This window comes from Lytechinus variegatus, chromosome 13 (genome assembly GCF_018143015.1).
Source record: "Lytechinus variegatus isolate NC3 chromosome 13, Lvar_3.0, whole genome shotgun sequence".
Lineage (NCBI taxonomy): Eukaryota > Metazoa > Echinodermata > Echinoidea > Temnopleuroida > Toxopneustidae > Lytechinus > Lytechinus variegatus.
In genome coordinates, this window is record NC_054752.1 from 4,514,049 (window position 1) to 4,531,511 (window position 17,463).

At 41.8% G+C, this 17,463-nt stretch overlaps 1 protein-coding gene across 8 annotated transcripts in view; it reads right to left on the reverse strand.

The window, feature by feature from the left end:
* Positions 1–16,671: 16,671 nt before the first annotated feature.
* Positions 16,672–17,463, reverse strand: part of LOC121426935 (dynein heavy chain domain-containing protein 1-like) — a 118,893-nt gene continuing 118,101 nt past the window's right edge. For all 8 annotated transcript variants that reach the window (XM_041623350.1, XM_041623348.1, XM_041623353.1 and 5 more), the window contains one exon: positions 16,672–17,340. In XM_041623350.1, coding sequence (XP_041479284.1) covers positions 16,975–17,340 — 366 coding nt within the window. In that variant the 3' untranslated portion in view covers positions 16,672–16,974. The remainder of the gene's footprint in view (positions 17,341–17,463) is intronic.

Below are 17,463 nucleotides of genomic sequence, written 5' to 3' on the forward strand. Positions count from 1 at the left end.
CATATTTTTTTAATCATGAAAAGGATGAGTAATTGAAAATCATCCTACATTAATAATGCGAGCGCAAAGAGCGAGCAGAATTTTTTTTTTTACTTATTTTTGATACGATACGTTTTGATCTGATAAAAGGGATCTGTTAACGGCTGCTTGTAGGCCATGAAGACGTTACATATGTTAAGTGATGCGAGCGCGAAGCGCGAGCTAAAAACTTCGAGATTTAAACCCAAAAGTGGAACACTCTATTCATATTTTTAAATCATGAAAAGGATGAGTAATTGGAAATCAACGTACATTAATAATGCGAGCGCGAAGCGCGAGCTGAAAATTTTTGACATTTCTAACTGAAGAATGGAAATTCTAAGCTTTTTTTTGGAATCATGAAAAGGATAAGTATATAACTAAACAATTGATGCGAGCGTGAAGCGCGAGCGGAAAAAAATAATGCGAGAGCAAATCGCCAGCAAACAATTATTGATATTGTGATCTGAAACTGGATAATGATTTAGATAGAGAACCAGCTGCGCATCTGAAGAATGTGCACTCGCATGTTGTAGATTTCGATCGTGACCTAGAATTTGGTATTCTAAATATCTTTCTTATGAAAATCAGTAAAGCGAGCGCAAAGCGCGAGCTAAGAAATATATGATATTCTGATCTGAAAAAGGGTCAATTTAAGCTAAGTATTTTAAGCACTTTGCGGGAAAATTGTGAGGTGGATATGGATCACAGTTAAAAAAAAAGAGCTGATATGTTTCATTATTATTACTTTGAGTTTTGACATAGGACCGGGACATTCTATAAAGACATTATGTCATATGAAAATGATGACTATCTTCCTATTTCGCTTCCAATGCATGAGCAACCGAGTAGCCAGGATTTCATTTTGGAGGGGGCGGTAAATGCACGCGAAGCGTGCAAACACTTACAGAGCGCGCGAAGCGCGCTCCCTAGGGGGTGGGTGCAGGGAGGGGGAGTTTCCCCCTCCCGCGCGAAGCGCGAAGCTTTTAGTGTTTCATAAATTAAAATGAAAAGGAGCCGTTTCTCTTGTCTCTAGTACCTCCAATTCGGTTGGCTATATTGCGATTTTGAACCTTGTTTTCAAATGACTGTGAATGCACAAAAGAGGTATACAATGGAGGAAATTAAAATGATAATAAATCCGCGCGAAGCGCAGAAGCTAAAGCGTTTTATCAATTTTTCTTGCCATATAAAGGGTCCCGAGAAAAGGGTTTTCTCAAAGATATATTGAATACTTTCTTTGGAAAGATCAGATCATTGATTACAAACAATTTAGCAACAGTGCATATTTTTAACTCGCAAAACAGAGAAGATTGGTAGAGGAAGATATTCCTCCCCGCGCAGAGCAATGAAACTCTGAAATTTCAAAGGGCGGACGTTTCATCAAATGTAGATGAATACCCAATCGGCTCTAATTCAATTGATTTTCTAAGATTATTGAACTTCATTACAAGGAATATAGTGCGCAAAAAGTTGAAACTTCTGCGATTTATTGAAACTATCTATTTATATAAAAAAAGGATGCCTAATTTTTTTTTACTTATCCTGAAGCGCTTCATTTTGAATATAAAGAAACTTAAGTGTCATTCAAAATTTCAAACTGAGGGCGCATAACAGGACAGGAGATGAATGTATACAGGGAAATGACATGAAGTTTAATACAATTTGATAAAAAAACTGTACTTTATTTAATACGACACGAACGAAATTAGGAACCTGTTTGCCCCAAAATTATGGTTGTTTAGTAATGAGCTGAAAAGCGGGAGAAGTTGACTTTATGTAGGTGACGGCAGAAACTGATATAAAGATTTTACCCGCCCGGAGCCGACCAGACCAGAAGTTGCGCGATCAATTGAAAAAAAAAGATAACTTCATATATTTACTTCGGTCTAACCTTACTCAAATTCATACCTAATGTATACAATGTTAACTTTAACTGGCAAGAAGCACATAGCTGAGGTGGAAAAACAGGGTAAGAGAAAAGGTGGGGAAACAATGGAGAACTTCAATATTGTCATCTAACCGCGCGCAGCGCGGAAGCAAAATTCATATATAAATTTAGAGCAAGAAGAGTGAAGGAGTTTCTCTTTTGAGAAAAAAATAAAGAATAAAAAAAAACACAAAGCTACCTTCCTTTCTTCCCTTTCCTCCCTTCCCTTTTCCTTTTCTCCTCTCTTTTTTTTCCTTCTTTTTTTTTCTTTTTGGGGACGTTTTTTTTTGGGGGGGCGACCGCCCCCACCGCCCCCCCTGGCTACGCGCCTGTGCATGAGAGCGCGAAACTATACCTGAAAAACTGGACATTTAAAGCAATTTGTAATTATGAATATGATGCATGAGTTAATATCTTTCAAAAATCAATGCGAGCAGAAATTTTTGATAAACTGTCATCAAATGGGGATTTTAAGTAATTTGTTTTAGAATTGATATTGAGATATACATAACTCACCAATGAAACATGAAAATGCGATAGTGCAGCGCTAGCTGATACGTTTTGGCAATCAGACTTGAAAAGGGATATTTTGATAACTTTATGGAATACACGAAAATAAAAGGTACCTGACAAACAAATATTGCGAGCGTGCAGCGCAAGCAGAAATTGTTAATATTCAGACCACAGTAAAACATAAATTTTTACAGAGCACTTTCTTAAATTCAATTTGTAAATCAAACAAAATAATGAAAGTTCAATTTCCGACCTGAAATATGTTTGTGTATATTGACTTCAAAATTTGATATTCTAAGCTCAATATTTAGCTAAAAGGCAATGCGAGCGCGAAGCGCGAGAGAAAATTTTACATCCCAACATGAAGAATTTTTAAAAATTATTTTCCAAGTCTTCCCCATCTTATTTTATTCATTCGTCTTCCTCCTCTTCCCCTTCTTTTTTTCCTCTCTTTTCCCTTTTTTCTTTCTTTCCCCTTTTTTCTTTCTTTTTGCTCCCCTCTGGCCCCCCTGGATCCGCCTATGCCATCTTTTGGTAGCCATTATGCTTTTCTCCAATCCAAACTCACGTGCATTGTTTATGTTCTGTTAATAGCTCTATGATTGTACCAATGGTACTGTAAACTGTGCACACAGTACAGGACATGCCCTCGCCCTGCGAGGTCAATGCGCTAGCTTGCGTTCAAACATACTTGAATATTCATGTGCTCCTTGCGCAATATCTGCGAGGGGCGGTCGTAACCTCTGGGTCAGACAAAGGTCACAACTTCATTATCTTCCCTCTCTCTGCCGAGATGGCCTGGACGATTTTTTTTTCGGGGAAAGTGAATCAGTGGCCTGGGTAAGGTGAATCAGTGGAGGGCGCGGGCCCGGGCGTGTGTGTGTTGGTTATGTTTTACCCAATCAGTAAAAATCGTCCAGGACGTGGACTACACAATAAGTAGTATACTCGCGATCTCTATCATCGAATCTGTATGTTCGTTACAATTAACAAGTACATGTAGCTATCGGCCCCCGGCTCGGTAGAAGTACAGATCAGCTATGCATAATGTTCCGAAATCTATGTCAGAGGCGTATACAGTGCGTCCCGCGAAAAACGAAACCGAGATTTATTGATGATTTAACATAACTTAATCATAAAATACTACAATAGACAAATGGCCTTTCAAAGTAAAGCTTAGAATCTCCTCTTCTATCTATAATACTACTTATATTATTCCTCATTCACGCATGAGTGAGCAAAAACAATTTGAAGAAAGGATACCAAAAAGTCATTTTACGGGGGGGTATCTGAATTTTAGAAAAAAAAGTTCCCTCGAAATAATGCTTGTATTCCCATAATGTCATCAAATCAACGTGTTTTCACCGGTTTCCCAGAGAAGCTATCGCACGGTTAACAAAAGACTTAATACATGGCTGATCGTCAACAAAACGGAGTGTCGAGTGAGTTTGGACGCAAGCCTGAAAAAAATCTTCATTTTATGAAATTATTAAAATTCAAGCCTTATTTCAATTAACCAGAACTTTGTTATTTCTTAACCATTTTCTGTAATTGAGGGATCAAATTAAAGAACAGCTAGATATTGAACTTTGGGTAGTGTGGTTTTCTTTTTGAAACCCAGATACAGCCCGCCAAATGACTTTTTGGTATCCCCTCTTCAAATTGTTTTTGCTCACTCATGCGTGAATAAGAAATAATCTAAGTAATTTCAGATGAAAGAGGAGATTCTAAGCTTTACAATGGTCGGTCATTTGTCCATTCTATGTGTGATTAAGTTATGATAAATCATCAATAAATCTCCGGGTTTTTTTTTATTGGGACGCACTGTATACCGGTCCGAGCAGAATGAGCAATGGGGATGGGGTGGTAGCAAGTTTTGGGGGCACCCACACATCAAGGGTGCAAATATTCCGGGGCCATATTCGTGTTTGAAGACTAGGTGACCAGAGGTGCAGCACACCAATGAGCACTCTATAAAGGTTGTTGTTGCATTTCTTCTTTGAATGCAATGCACTTGGCAAACTGTTAAAAACCAAATTAATTTACTAACCATCTTTTCCATCACATTTCACTGACCACGGTATATAACAAACCAATGCATGTAATAAACTGATCCAGTAAGACCAGTACGAGGACCAGTGAGACCAGTTTGAGGACCAGTGAGACCAGTAAAAACCACTAGAAACAAGACCAGTATAAAATTCCAGTAATTCAAGACCAGTTTAATTTTTATCTGGACCAGTATGACCAGTTAGACCAGTAAACCGATGTTCCAATTTCCAGAGTTACCAGTTAAAATTCTACTGGTCTAACTGGTCCTGTGGAACTGGTTTTTTCCTTCTGGGTAACCAATGCAAAATCAGATGACATGGACCTTCATTGGAACGATTTTTAAAAAAGGGTGCTCTCGTTTGGAAGAAAAAATCGGCAAGCAAGAAATTCAAACAGAAAAGAAAAACAAGAGGTATCACTATAAGAATGAGAAGAAAAAGAAGGAAAAAAAAAAGAAGCTTTCCAATACAAAATGATGATTTTGATGAAATTTCTTTTTAGCATACCTACCTGATCATGCCTTACTTTTTAAAATATTTTTTTTCTGTCTATTTTTTCTTTTCTTAATTTTGGTTTTCGGTGGAAACCGTCAGTGGCACTACATGTATTCCGGCCAAAAATGACAAAAAATTAAAATTCATAATTTTAATCAGTAAAAGTAAACAACAAAGATAAAGTTATGAATTTGCAGCTAGATACATGTACAGAATAGGCTATGGATTCATACATGAAATCCAGATTGTCATCAATTTTTTGACAGACAACACTATATATATATATTTCGGAACTTCCAAAATGCATATCAGATTGAAATTGGTTTCAAAAAGATACTTGAGCTAACTTCTACGTCATGTATACAATGTGAAAAAAAAATATGGAGAGCTTTTGATATTCGTTTTTTTTTTGGTATTACCAGCCTCCACCCCTTTCCCTTGGCTAAAAAGGCTGTTTTTTATGCATATCATCAGCTGGTTAGATAAACAAATGACTAAGCTCACGAAATTTGCAATTTGAGGGACTGAGAATAATGAGGGAAAACAAATAAAATTATTCTGGCACTGATAATCTTATTCTAGCCAACTGAAGTGAAATATTGTAATAATGATACAATCCAATGAGTTAACTAAGAAATGATTTGATGAGAGTGGCCAAAACTGTGAGAGAGAAAATAACAACAATAATATTATTATATTATTATTACAATAAACAATTGTAATGATAACAATAATAGTGATAAGAATAATTACAATACATACCATTTAACATCTGCATGCACTAAAAAAATGAATAATGTCAACAAAGATCATTCAAAATAAAATCCATGTAAGGTATTAAAGTTCATGTTTATTATCACACTACAATCTGTTTTTTAACACAAACTTCACAATAAATACATTCTAAGTATAGCAATATTGTATCATATACATGTGATTTAGGATCTGAATTATCTGACAGGAAAATCTATGAATGTAAAAGTACATCATTTACAAGTGGAATGTTTTAAACAGGAATATTAACATTGATAAACCATTATTAAAGAAAGACTTTGAGCAAATATATTCATGTATGCATTACATCATGTGTGCCCTCTAAAATGAATACAAGTAAGATCTGCAATAGCAAATTGTGTTGCATTCATAGCTATATCTTTTCAAACAGTCATTTTGCATTTCTTTTACATATCTACAACTATGAATATAAAATATAAAAAACTCTTTATTTAAATCCATATACAAGTCTCAAGGTATTTCAACTATTTAGAATGGAAGAGATAATTCACATAGATAGAGAACATGCATGGATAAGAAAGTAACAATTCTTCAGGTGGGATCGACTAAAATGCATGCACACTTTTTTACAAAGTCACGAATAGCACAAAGAGTAGAGTCTGCATATTATGTCAATCTTCTCTCAGTCACCGCAATTTTTCATACCCGGGGACAATTTCACGAAGATTCAAGTGTGAATTATAGTCATGCATAAAAGCCAAAGCACATAATGCGTGACATTGAACCCGCAAACTCATTGATGAATAACAAGAAGTAGCTTGCATCCTCTGATTAAAAAAAAAAATGATGAATGATGAATATTCCACGCAAGTTAGAATTTAAAAGCAACTTTTAGTCATGCTTAATTCTCTGTGAAACACATCCACAAGATTGAACAAAATCATGTCTTATTTAAATCTTTGAAGTTTCATTTCGCTTTAGGTGGAACAGGGCCTCGTCTTACAAAGAGCTACGATTGATCCAATTAATCTCATCTGTATGGAAATTCATCAATGTCATAATTTTTCAACAGGAAATTTGCACAATGTCCTTGGTAAAGAAAGAGAAGCACGCTGAATTTTCAAGGAAACAATGAATTTATGAATATACACCATATCTATGAAATATTTTGAATATGAATTTTAGATGTTGCTGTTGATGGCTTTCCATAGTTGTGGTTGATCGGATCGATCGTAACTCTTTGTAAGACAGGGACCGAGATCTCTGCAGTCCCAAGATATTCAAATCGGGAGACTCACATGTATGACACATCATCAATACAGGAAATTACTCCACAAGGTTTTTCCACATGAAAATATCTTCTCAATCCTCTAGTTTCATCTCTTACAGAACAATTAATGTATATTTTTATTTTCTATCCTACTACATTGAAAGTAATCACTGTTGTAGCAAAAACATTCATGAAATAATAATCTTTCTATATACTATACATGTACATCATACATCAGGATATCATAGAAATACATTTGCGTGACCGGAATAAAGTTTAATGGATGGAATGATATCAAAGTTCTCTGCATAAAATTTTACATTAATACATGAATGTAGAAATATGGATGGATGAACACTAAAGTGTTTGAAAGCATACTCGCAACATAATTGTATCCCATTTTGATTGATTTATTTGGGCTGTATTAAACTTCACAACAATCAAATGAAAAACAACCTGATAAATTTGCATAAGCTGTACATTAAAAACTAGCAATAAATATATATCTACATGAGAGTATACACAATATATAGTACATGTATATCAACACACTTTTATAAAATACTTCTGGTTCAATATTTCTTTTGTATTTCACTGTATACTAAAGTCATGACAAAATAATTGCAATAAGTTCATTCAGATATCTGACATTGAAATACAGTAAAAATGAATACAGAGTTACTTTTGTGACAAGGCATATACTGTATATAATTGGACGGAATTAGATATTTTCCAATTTATAGACACAAAATGCTGATGAATTAAATTTGAACATGTATGGTGCTTTCAAATTATCATGGCTGCCATTCCAAAGCTGATGAAGCAAATTGACAACAGAGAAAGTCTAATTTACAAATAGATTACAGCTCTCCTTATTGAGATTGCAAATCCAATTGAATTATTCCAAGCTTACAAGATCATTAATCTACTCATTCTGTCAAGGTAATTCGTGATTTCAAGTCTGGTGTTGGTGTAAGAAGCAATTTGAATTGTGCGTCCTAGCTCCAAAACCTATTCTGAGTATACACAAATAATCCAGTATACAAATATTGAATGTTTATGAGTGCAATGGACAGAATACTTCATAAGGTGAAAGATAAAAAGATCCATTCACCGAGGCGTAGCCGAGTTGAATGGATCATTATTTCATCTTTCACCGAATGAGTATTCTGTCCATTGCACGAATGAAAAAACATTCATTATTTGATGATGTGGTTTACGGTACACCATGTGGAGTGTTATAGAAGCAGTGGATAGAAGAAGAGAGGAAGTGGATAGGCGAGAAAGTGGAGATTTGAGAATAGAGTATTCTTTCTTGAGAATAGTCCTGAAAAGGACTGTAAACCAGAAGGAATGTTGAGTGAGAACAGCTTGAGTAGTAGAGCTGAGTAGTAGAGCATCTCCTCATCAGCTCTACTACTCAAGCTGTTCTCACTCAACATTCCTTCTGGTTTACAGTCCTTTTCAGGACTATTCTCAAGAAAGAATACTCTATTCTCAAATCTCCACTTTCTCGCCTATCCACTTCCTCTCTTCTTCTATCCACTGCTTCTATAACACTCCACATGATGTACCGTAAACCACATCAGCAATTGTACATGCCACCATGCAAACCTTCAAACAACATCTCATTCATTATTTGGTTTACATGACACATAAAAATTGATTTTTTTCATGTGAAATTTATGAATTTCGATGCAAAACATGCTCAAGCAGTGCGAGTTTGGTCTGTTGATTGTTACATCATTACAACATGCATATTTATTTATCCATGAGCTGTCTCGGTGCGCGCGTGCAATTGACAAAATCGTATGGATCCAAAATTGCACGATGAATGGATACAAAATTGCACGGTTGATGACGTCATTGCAAAATGGGCTGGATGAACGATATCAAACAACCAATCAAATCGCAAGAATCTATCTAGGTGTAATATAAGTCTCAATATTAACAGCTCAACACCTAGTGAGTGACTTTTCAGGACCATCTTCGTTTCATGTTTGGTGTTACATTCAGGTGGAAAACCTAACACCAACACCGAAAGATCAACACTGAATTTGAAATCAACTAATGTATATAATACAAACTGAGGCAAGAGAAATGATCTTTTGTTTCCATTGTCTAAAAAGTGGAGACATACTGGGCATAGTTGTTCAGTAGCGCAGGCCCCCTGCCTCATGAACGGAGGGTCGTAGGTTCAACCTACGGCAAAGTCATACCAAAGACTTTAACAAATGAAACCTTTTGCATTCTGGTTAGGCACTTGGCATAACTGAAAGCAAATGGGTAGTAATAACTTATGTTACGGAAGGCTTTAGAAGATTGGCCAATGGTAGAGTGCCTACATTCCCAGTATAGTGGCTCAGTAGTCAGGGCACCCAGCTTTTCAAGAAAACAAAATTCCGATTTTTCCCTGATGGAGTTTAAAACTTCCCTGATAATTATTTAAACCCATTCCCAGTTTTGCATGTTTTTCAAGTTGTTGCAGTAAATTACATGTATTTTCAGTATTAAAAAAATAGTGTAAAACTAATTAGTACCACCATAAGCAGTCATTCAATGGATGTAGTTTTGATATTCAAAAACAATATAACAGAGTCTGACTGACTACCGTGCTTTCGACTTTTGGGCTGATCTATTTTCCGTGATGTTAGGTATTTTCATCAAATTCCCTGATTTTTCCCTGACTGGAAAAAAGTAAAACAATTTTCCCTGATTTCCCTGATGGGCTGGGAACCCTGGTAGTAGAGCCCCACCTCATAAACTATGAAAATACTTACCTGATTTTCTTATTTACGAGATAACTCATACATCTACTTGATTTGCTAGTTCAGCCCTCTGGACTGCCATACCCGAATAGAACTCCCAAGGATTTAAAAAGCGCGAGCGCGCCCTCTCCCGTTCAGGCTTACTACCCATGATCACCGCGCAACTAGCGTCCATCTTCCTCACCTTTCGCAAGCCCATACGTTGAAACATGTTGCTACGCAAGGCGGAGGGTCGGTGGGAGGGTATCAAGTAGATGTATGAGTTATCTCGTAAATAAGAAAATCAGGTAAGTATTTTCATAATTTACTTCAATAACTCCATACATCTACTTGATTTGCTAGACCAGCACGGACTCAAACCGTAGGGAGGCATGTTTTCAATTGTAAGCCTAAGAAAATTTAAAAGAAAAAACAAAAACAACGAAATTTAGGGAGAGGGGGAAAAAGCCGCAGCTGCTTTAAGCGCCGAAGCAGCAAATCTCGCCTCGCTGGACGGAATGTCCTTCAAGTAGAAAGAAGTGAAGGAGTTAGTTGAGCGCCAAAAGGCGGCCCTCAAAAATGTCCTCGAGAGGAATGCCCTGTATACTCAGGAATACTAAGTATCATGGGCCCTCGGCCTAGTGTCAGGAGAACAACATCACCTGCTGACTAGAGCGTAAGAATCGAAATTTGTTGAAAATTTCAACAAGAATCGTGATCGGAAAACTGAAGCTTTTAAGGCTCAGTAAGTGATCAATCGACCAACCTGAGAAGGCGAGATATCTCAGAACCCCTACCGAAATTTAAGCGTGCCGCTTGCTAGTAACTAGCATGCGACTAGCAGGGCACTCGCTTAATAAGCGAGTGCATGCTAGCGAACAGTCCCTGCTCGCTAAAAGATCGCTTAACTATTACTCTGCACGCATATCACACGCTTATTAAGCTAACCGCATGCTAGTTACTAGCATGCCGCAAGCTTGCGCAAGCTAGTCGCACGCTTCCCGCAAGCTTGGAAATTTCTGTAGGGGAAGCCTCCGCGTGGGAGAAAACGCCCAGAATTCGATATCTGTCTCAAATGCGTGAGGGCAGAAATCTGCAGAATTCTGATAGAGAGCTGTGGTAAAAAGTTACTAGCGGTCCGAAGGGGACCAGGAACGACGGAGAGTAGGGATTTAGGAAGAAAACCACTCGTAAGGCAGACAAGGGTCGAGAAAGCGACTGAGTGCCATCCTGTTAATAAGGAATGCCGCGGACATGTTGCCTATGTAGAATAGAGCAGTCTGGTCAAAACAGCTCAACCGGGCGTGTCAGGGATACAGCGCGGTACACATCACGACAAAAGTGTGTTAGACCGAGTGATCGAGAGAGAACTCAGGATCCCCTTTCTCCCATACTGATTGAAGCACCCATCTGAGGGTGCAGTGCCCGCGGTGGAAGAGGTGGCTTGGCTCAAGCCACCATCGCCGAGAGAGCCCGTGAGGCTAGGCTGCGATGGCTGTCCGCTGGGCGGGGGAATCCCTAGCAGCAGCAAGTGTACGCCAGAGGGAGCTGGCGAAAAAAAATCTGTCACGATATTACGTGTAAACGACCATCAAGAGATGCTCTAAACGAACAGACATCGCCAGATATGATACCTCAACCGTTACATTCCCAACGGAATCGTATGAGGTAGCAACGGCCCTGTCCTATCAAGTTAGGGACGGAAACTGGCTAAGAGTGTCGAAGTCCTCGCTTGAAGAAACAAGCGAAGGAGACTTGAGGAAGTAATCACAAAATTTCCATCAGTCTGCGGTGAGAACCAGTTGTTTATGAAAACAGTCACAAGGCCTGTTTCTCAGGTGATCGTAAGAGCGAGCACCGCCGGCGCCGGTTGCGGCAGCGTGGAACAGTCCGATATCGGTAAGATAAGGAGCTCCAAAAAGCTGCGGGGGGGGCGGCAAAAATGACGCCCTAAGCAGCGGGGGATGAGAATCTAAATTTCTAAAAGAAGAACTCCAGTGAAGTAAATCACTTACATGGAGAGGCTCATCCACAGTCGGCCCGAGAGAAGGCGGGTCGTAGTGATCGTGGTTAGGAAGGCATAAGCATACATCCATCCACTGTTACATCATCCTCGGTCGTGCGGCGACCCTGGCCACATGCCTTGCATGGAAGGAGGATGAAAGCAGCATGCGGGGCGACTCGAGTGTGCCGTGAAAAAATTTCTAAGAAAGAAGCCGATTCGACTAACGGGCACGGTAAAGACATCCACCGTAGACCACTCCGCACAAGGAGGGAGCGGCGGAGACGCCCGCAAGATTGACCCACATAGAGGGCAGTCTATAAGATAGACAGTTAGAGCTCGACCGATGGTCTGGCGGTGTACAGTTTGGTGTGAACTCGCCGACCCGGTACGGTGGGTGTGCCCAGAAAGTAGGCATAGAATGCCGACAGAGAATCCTGGGGCTTTAAACAAGTTTGAACGCACGTACATAGCCAACAATCTCATGAGATGTACGGCGGTTACTTTCCTCCGAGATGATGTTTACCCAACCGGGAAAGACTCGGGGAACAGCTGTGAATGTCAACAGGAGGGATATCTAGCATATGAAAAGCTGATTCCTTCCACGTATTCGGTGCGGGTGCTGCCGGCGGTGTCCGGGGGGACGACCGGTGATGGCAGCTCGGGCAGGGTTCGTACGAGCCGCCCGAATACGAGACAAATAGGTTAACATAACCATAATGCATCGGGTGGTGAAGGCATAGCGATTATTAAGCACAGGAGAACTTTTAATCGCCGTGACATTCAGATCCGATATACATACTCATAAGCTCGGAGAGCTATGAGATAGTGAGACATACCGCTGAGCGGTGATGGTGCTCATATCAGAGTCGCCCTCTCTTCAGCGGCGATCGCTGGAGAACGGGTGTCTGTACTATAGCCCTGACTCTGGCGTTGCAAGGGTAGGAGCTAAGTAAGACAGGGCACCCTTACTTTCGAATAGAAAGTGAGGTTCAGGCCAGAAAAGCGACGGTCCCGTCGCCTGGGCGGACGGTCCGCGGACGTGATAGGTTGTCCTCTCAAAGCAGCCAAACATTCTCACGAGAGAAGTGCGGCATGCGGTATGTAAGAGATTCATACCTCCAATCTACGGGCCCGCTTAGGGGGAAGAATGGAGAGGGTTACCGCTGAAGGAGTCGTCGCCGTATGTGAGCTTGACGTAGAGGGCGAATTCGGGAGTACCTGCATAATAATCGCCCCCCCCCCCTGCCTCTGCCTTCTCGCAGAGGCTTGAAAATTTCGAGACGGCGGCGCCGGAGCCTGGCGCTTCCGGGCAGCAGCAGAGCGGGGGTGGGTTTACACCCACGGAGCTGGCGGCTTCCTCGTCGTAGGAGCCGCCTCGTCTAGAGCGACCCCGTCACTCTCCGAGACCCCCAATTCGGCCGATTGAGCTCGGAGCGCCTGAAGAGGCGGGGCGAGAAAATATGGACTCCCTTGCTTCATCAATACCCCCGCTCGGAGGGTAGATGTGAGGTAGATACTTGTCAAGCAGCGCCTGAGCGCTTACTGAAAAGTCGCCCGCGGGATAGGGGTTGTCCTCGTAAAGGGAGTCTCGCTCTATGGACTGAACCGGGAGGTTGTCCAGTAAGCGCCGGGGTGGCCCCGCGTGTCGGCTGGGACACGTGCTCTGAGATCGACGAAAATGCTGGAAAGCACACGCGATCTTGGGGCACCCGGTTAGTCGGTGCACTGGCTGGCGATTTAACAGAATCGCTCGAGGATTTCCCGGGTGTCTGGTGGTTATTGCCCACTTGTCTCGCTTGATGCTCAGGGGCATCAGCGGGGTGAGTAGACGTCGAGGGTGGGGTGAACCCGCACTACTCGAAAGCAGAATGTAGCAGCATGAATAGCTGTGACATCTGACCACCGACACAAGGGTCTGAAGGAGGGACGCCCATGGCAACAGGGCTGGCCGACCTCACCTTCGACCTCTTCTTCTTCGCGGCCTCCGCCGGTGTGGCCGGGGCAGAAGAAGGCACAAGAGGCACGGGTGATTTCTTACGATTTGCCGCCCCTGGCAGGGCGGCCGTCAACAACGAAACTTCACCCGAATCTGACGGGGTCAGATTGTGGTCACAGTCTGATGTGTGACGCCTCTCGCGGTAGCAGAATGTAGCAGCATGAATAGCTGTAACATCTGACCACCGACACAAGGGTCTGAAGGAGGAACGCCCATGGCAGCAGGGCTGGCCAACCTCTCCTTCGACCTCTTCTTCTTCTTCTCTTTCTGCGGGCTCCGCCGGCGTGGCCGGGGCAGAAGAAGGCATGAGAGGCACGGGTGATTTCTTACGATTTGCCGCCCCTGGCAGGGCGGCCGCCGACAATGAAACTTCACCCGAATCTGACGGGGTCAGATTGTGGTCACAGCCCGATGTGTGACGCCTCTCGCGGTAGCAGAATATAGCAGCATAACATGTATGACTGTAACATCTGGCCACCGATAAGAGGGTCTGAAGGAGGAATGCCCATGGCAACAGGGCTGGCCGACCTCTCCTTCGACCTCTTCTTCTTCTTCTTATTTTGCGGGCTCCGCCGGCGTGGCCGGAGCAGAAGAAGGCACAAGAGGCACGGGTGATCTCTTACGATTTGCCGCCCCTGGCAGGGCGGCCGCCAACAACGAAACTTCACCCGAATCTGACGGGGTCAGATTGTGGTCACGATCAGATTGTGGTTACAGTCTGTGTGACGCCTCTCGCGGTCAGGGGCTGGGCGATCTCTCCCGATGCTGTCAACGGAGGACGACTTATACGGCAGAGATCCTGACCTGTGCCGGGGGGAGAGAACCGCACTCTCCCTCCGGACTTCTGGTGACCCGGTAGCCGGTGGGTCTCATAGCCCTATGGGTGCTGCGGCGGCAGGACCTAGTTTAGGCTTGGAAGCCTTGGCTACCACTTTTTCCTTTGTCCGAGACCGTGGCACCACAGTCTTGGCCTTCCTTCTCTTAGCATCCGACCGCAAATTCGGAATGCTGATCGACGCACCCTCATACTCACCGCCGCTGGGCGCTCACCGCGGCGTCCCTCCTGCTCGCCTGGAGGCGGCCGACTTCTGTAACTTGCAATCGGGACGGTCCCCGTGGAGGGCACCAGGTCCTCTGGGGCTGTGTTAGTCCCATTCAAAGATACCTCTCTCTACCCTGAAAAAGGAAAAACAAGAATTTTTCTTTTTCTTTTTTTTTTTACAAAGATCTCGCTTAGATTAAAAGTGGAGACCGGAGTGGTCTTTCCCTCCTCCTAAAAGGAGTTTGTTTGAGCAAACAGAACAAAACAAGAGGGGAGGGGTAGGGAGGAAGAAGAACCTAAGAATAGTTTAGGTATCTGCCTGTAAGAAAATAAAAAGGAGGTCGGAGACTTTGAAAAAAGAACTCCTACAAGGTTCCCCTACTATATTCTCTTTTTTTTTTTTTGTGCCCGAAGGAAAAATTCGAAACAAAAATTCAAAAATGAATGCAAGTTCAGAAGAGAAAGAAGTTTCCACCTGCGAAGAAACACAAAAACAAGCATTTCAGAGCAGGAAGAAAAGGGATTGAGAGACAAATAATTCCTAGATAAGAGAAATTTTACGATAATTTCCAAGAGGAAAAAAAAAAAAAAAAAAAAGTAACCTCCTGTGGAAAGGTAAAGAAATTCAGAACAGGAGGAAGGAGGAACGTCTCTAGTAACGATTCCAAGAGGAAGAACGACACAGTAAATCCTCAAAGGGAATCGTAGAGCCCGCCTGTCGAAATAAAAAAATATATAAGACTAGGAGGGAAGAGGGAATTGAACGAAGAAAACAATTCCGGGACAGGTCAAAAAAATTTCTAACAGGAAGGAGACCCCACCTGTAAAGAACAAAAAAATTTTTTTTTTTTTTTTTTTTTTTAGGGGGGATTGAATAACCAAACAATCATCAGGTATAATTGCGTAAGCCGAATTAAACAATCCCCGAAGCGTCTGTGAATAAAATATTAATCAAGAATTTTATTCAGAACAGAAAGGAAAAGGAATTGAGCTTTAGGATCCGCCTGTGAATAAAATATCAATCAAGAAATTTATTCAGAACAGAAGGAAAAGGAATTGAGCTTTAAGATCCGCCTGTGAATAAAATATCAATCAAGAAATTTATTCAGAACAGAAGGAAAAAGGAATTGAGCTTTAAGATCCACCTGTGAATAAAATATCAATTAAGAAATTTATTCAGAACAGAAAGGAAAGAGAATTGAAGAATTAATCAATCAATAATCAATCGAAAATCTTAATAAATCAATTCCAGAAAGCAAGGAAGGAACAGAGTTGAAGATCCCAACCTGCAAAAAGAAATAACAATAACACCCTCGACAACAAAGTGTAGAGGCTGTCTAGAATTTAATTCAAAAACGGCACCAAAAGCCACCACGCTTTGAACGTGAAGAACAATAACCATGACAGGTGGTGAAGGCTTGCTGCCACGTAGGCAGGCCAAGCCCGGTGCCTCGCGAACGCGCTAGCGATGCGGCGCGACGAGAACTCAAACGTTAGAAAACAATTTAAGTGTCACCAAAAACACGTCTAAAAAGTCACGCCAAGTGTAAATTCTGAACACAATCTTACACACAAATGGAAAGATTGAAATTAAAAGGGAGAATGCACCACAGATAAGCGAAAATAATATACCAAAGCTCAAAAAGATTTGAGCTCTTAGGAGACTTATCTGAGCACGTCTTGACAGGTGGCTTGCCGAAAGCAAAAGAGGAAGATGGACGCTAGTTGCGCGGTGATCATGGGTAGTAAGCCTGAACGGGAGAGGGCGCGCTCGCGCTTTTTAAATCCTTGGGAGTTCTATTCGGGTATGGCAGTCCAGAGGGCTGAACTAGCAAATCAAGTAGATGTATGGAGTTATTGAAGTAAATAGAAGGTTTTAGGTTCAATCCTTGGCCGAATCTATGTAGCCTTATATCAATGGGACCTTCTGCACTTGACACACTGGAAAGTAGACAAGTGGTTATAACATCTTATGTTATACAAGGCCTAGTCATGGACCTAGCAATGGACGATTATATATTTTTTACTAGGGGTGCTGGGCATTGTCCATGCACCCCGACTGACAATACTGCAGATAATCCTTCATGGCCAGGTCCCTAGGCCTACCAGATCACCTACTGGGCTGAAGCGAATAAACCATGGCTAAATGAGATATTATTGTTTTTAATTAATTTATGAAGATGTGGCATAGACTCTCTTGAGTTTCCACATGTTGGAATCCAAGGTACAGGACAGGTCAACCTTGAGGACGGCCTCGCTCCTATGAAGCTCCTCGGGATGGACATCTCCACAGTGGACCGGACACAGGTAGGTGGAGAGTGGTGATCCTTTCTCGCTTCCTGTCTGAGCAGGGTCTGCAATGGGTCCAGGCTTGAGCCAGATCACAGGGAGGGCCGAAGACTGGTGGGATGGGGTGTTGGTGGTCGGAAGCTGGATGACAGAACGCTTGGGGTCCCAGCCCGCGTTGTGGAGGGTGAGGCCCCACAGGTAGACCCCTTGTGCTGGTGGCTTTGATGGACATCGCTCCATGCCCGTCACCTAGAGATTGAAAGAAAGTAAAGTGACATTGTTATTGACTATAGAATGATGATCACCACTGGACTTTCTCTTATTGGCAATTTATCTTAAAGCTCAAGTTGGCGTTTTTCATAAAGCTGTTCA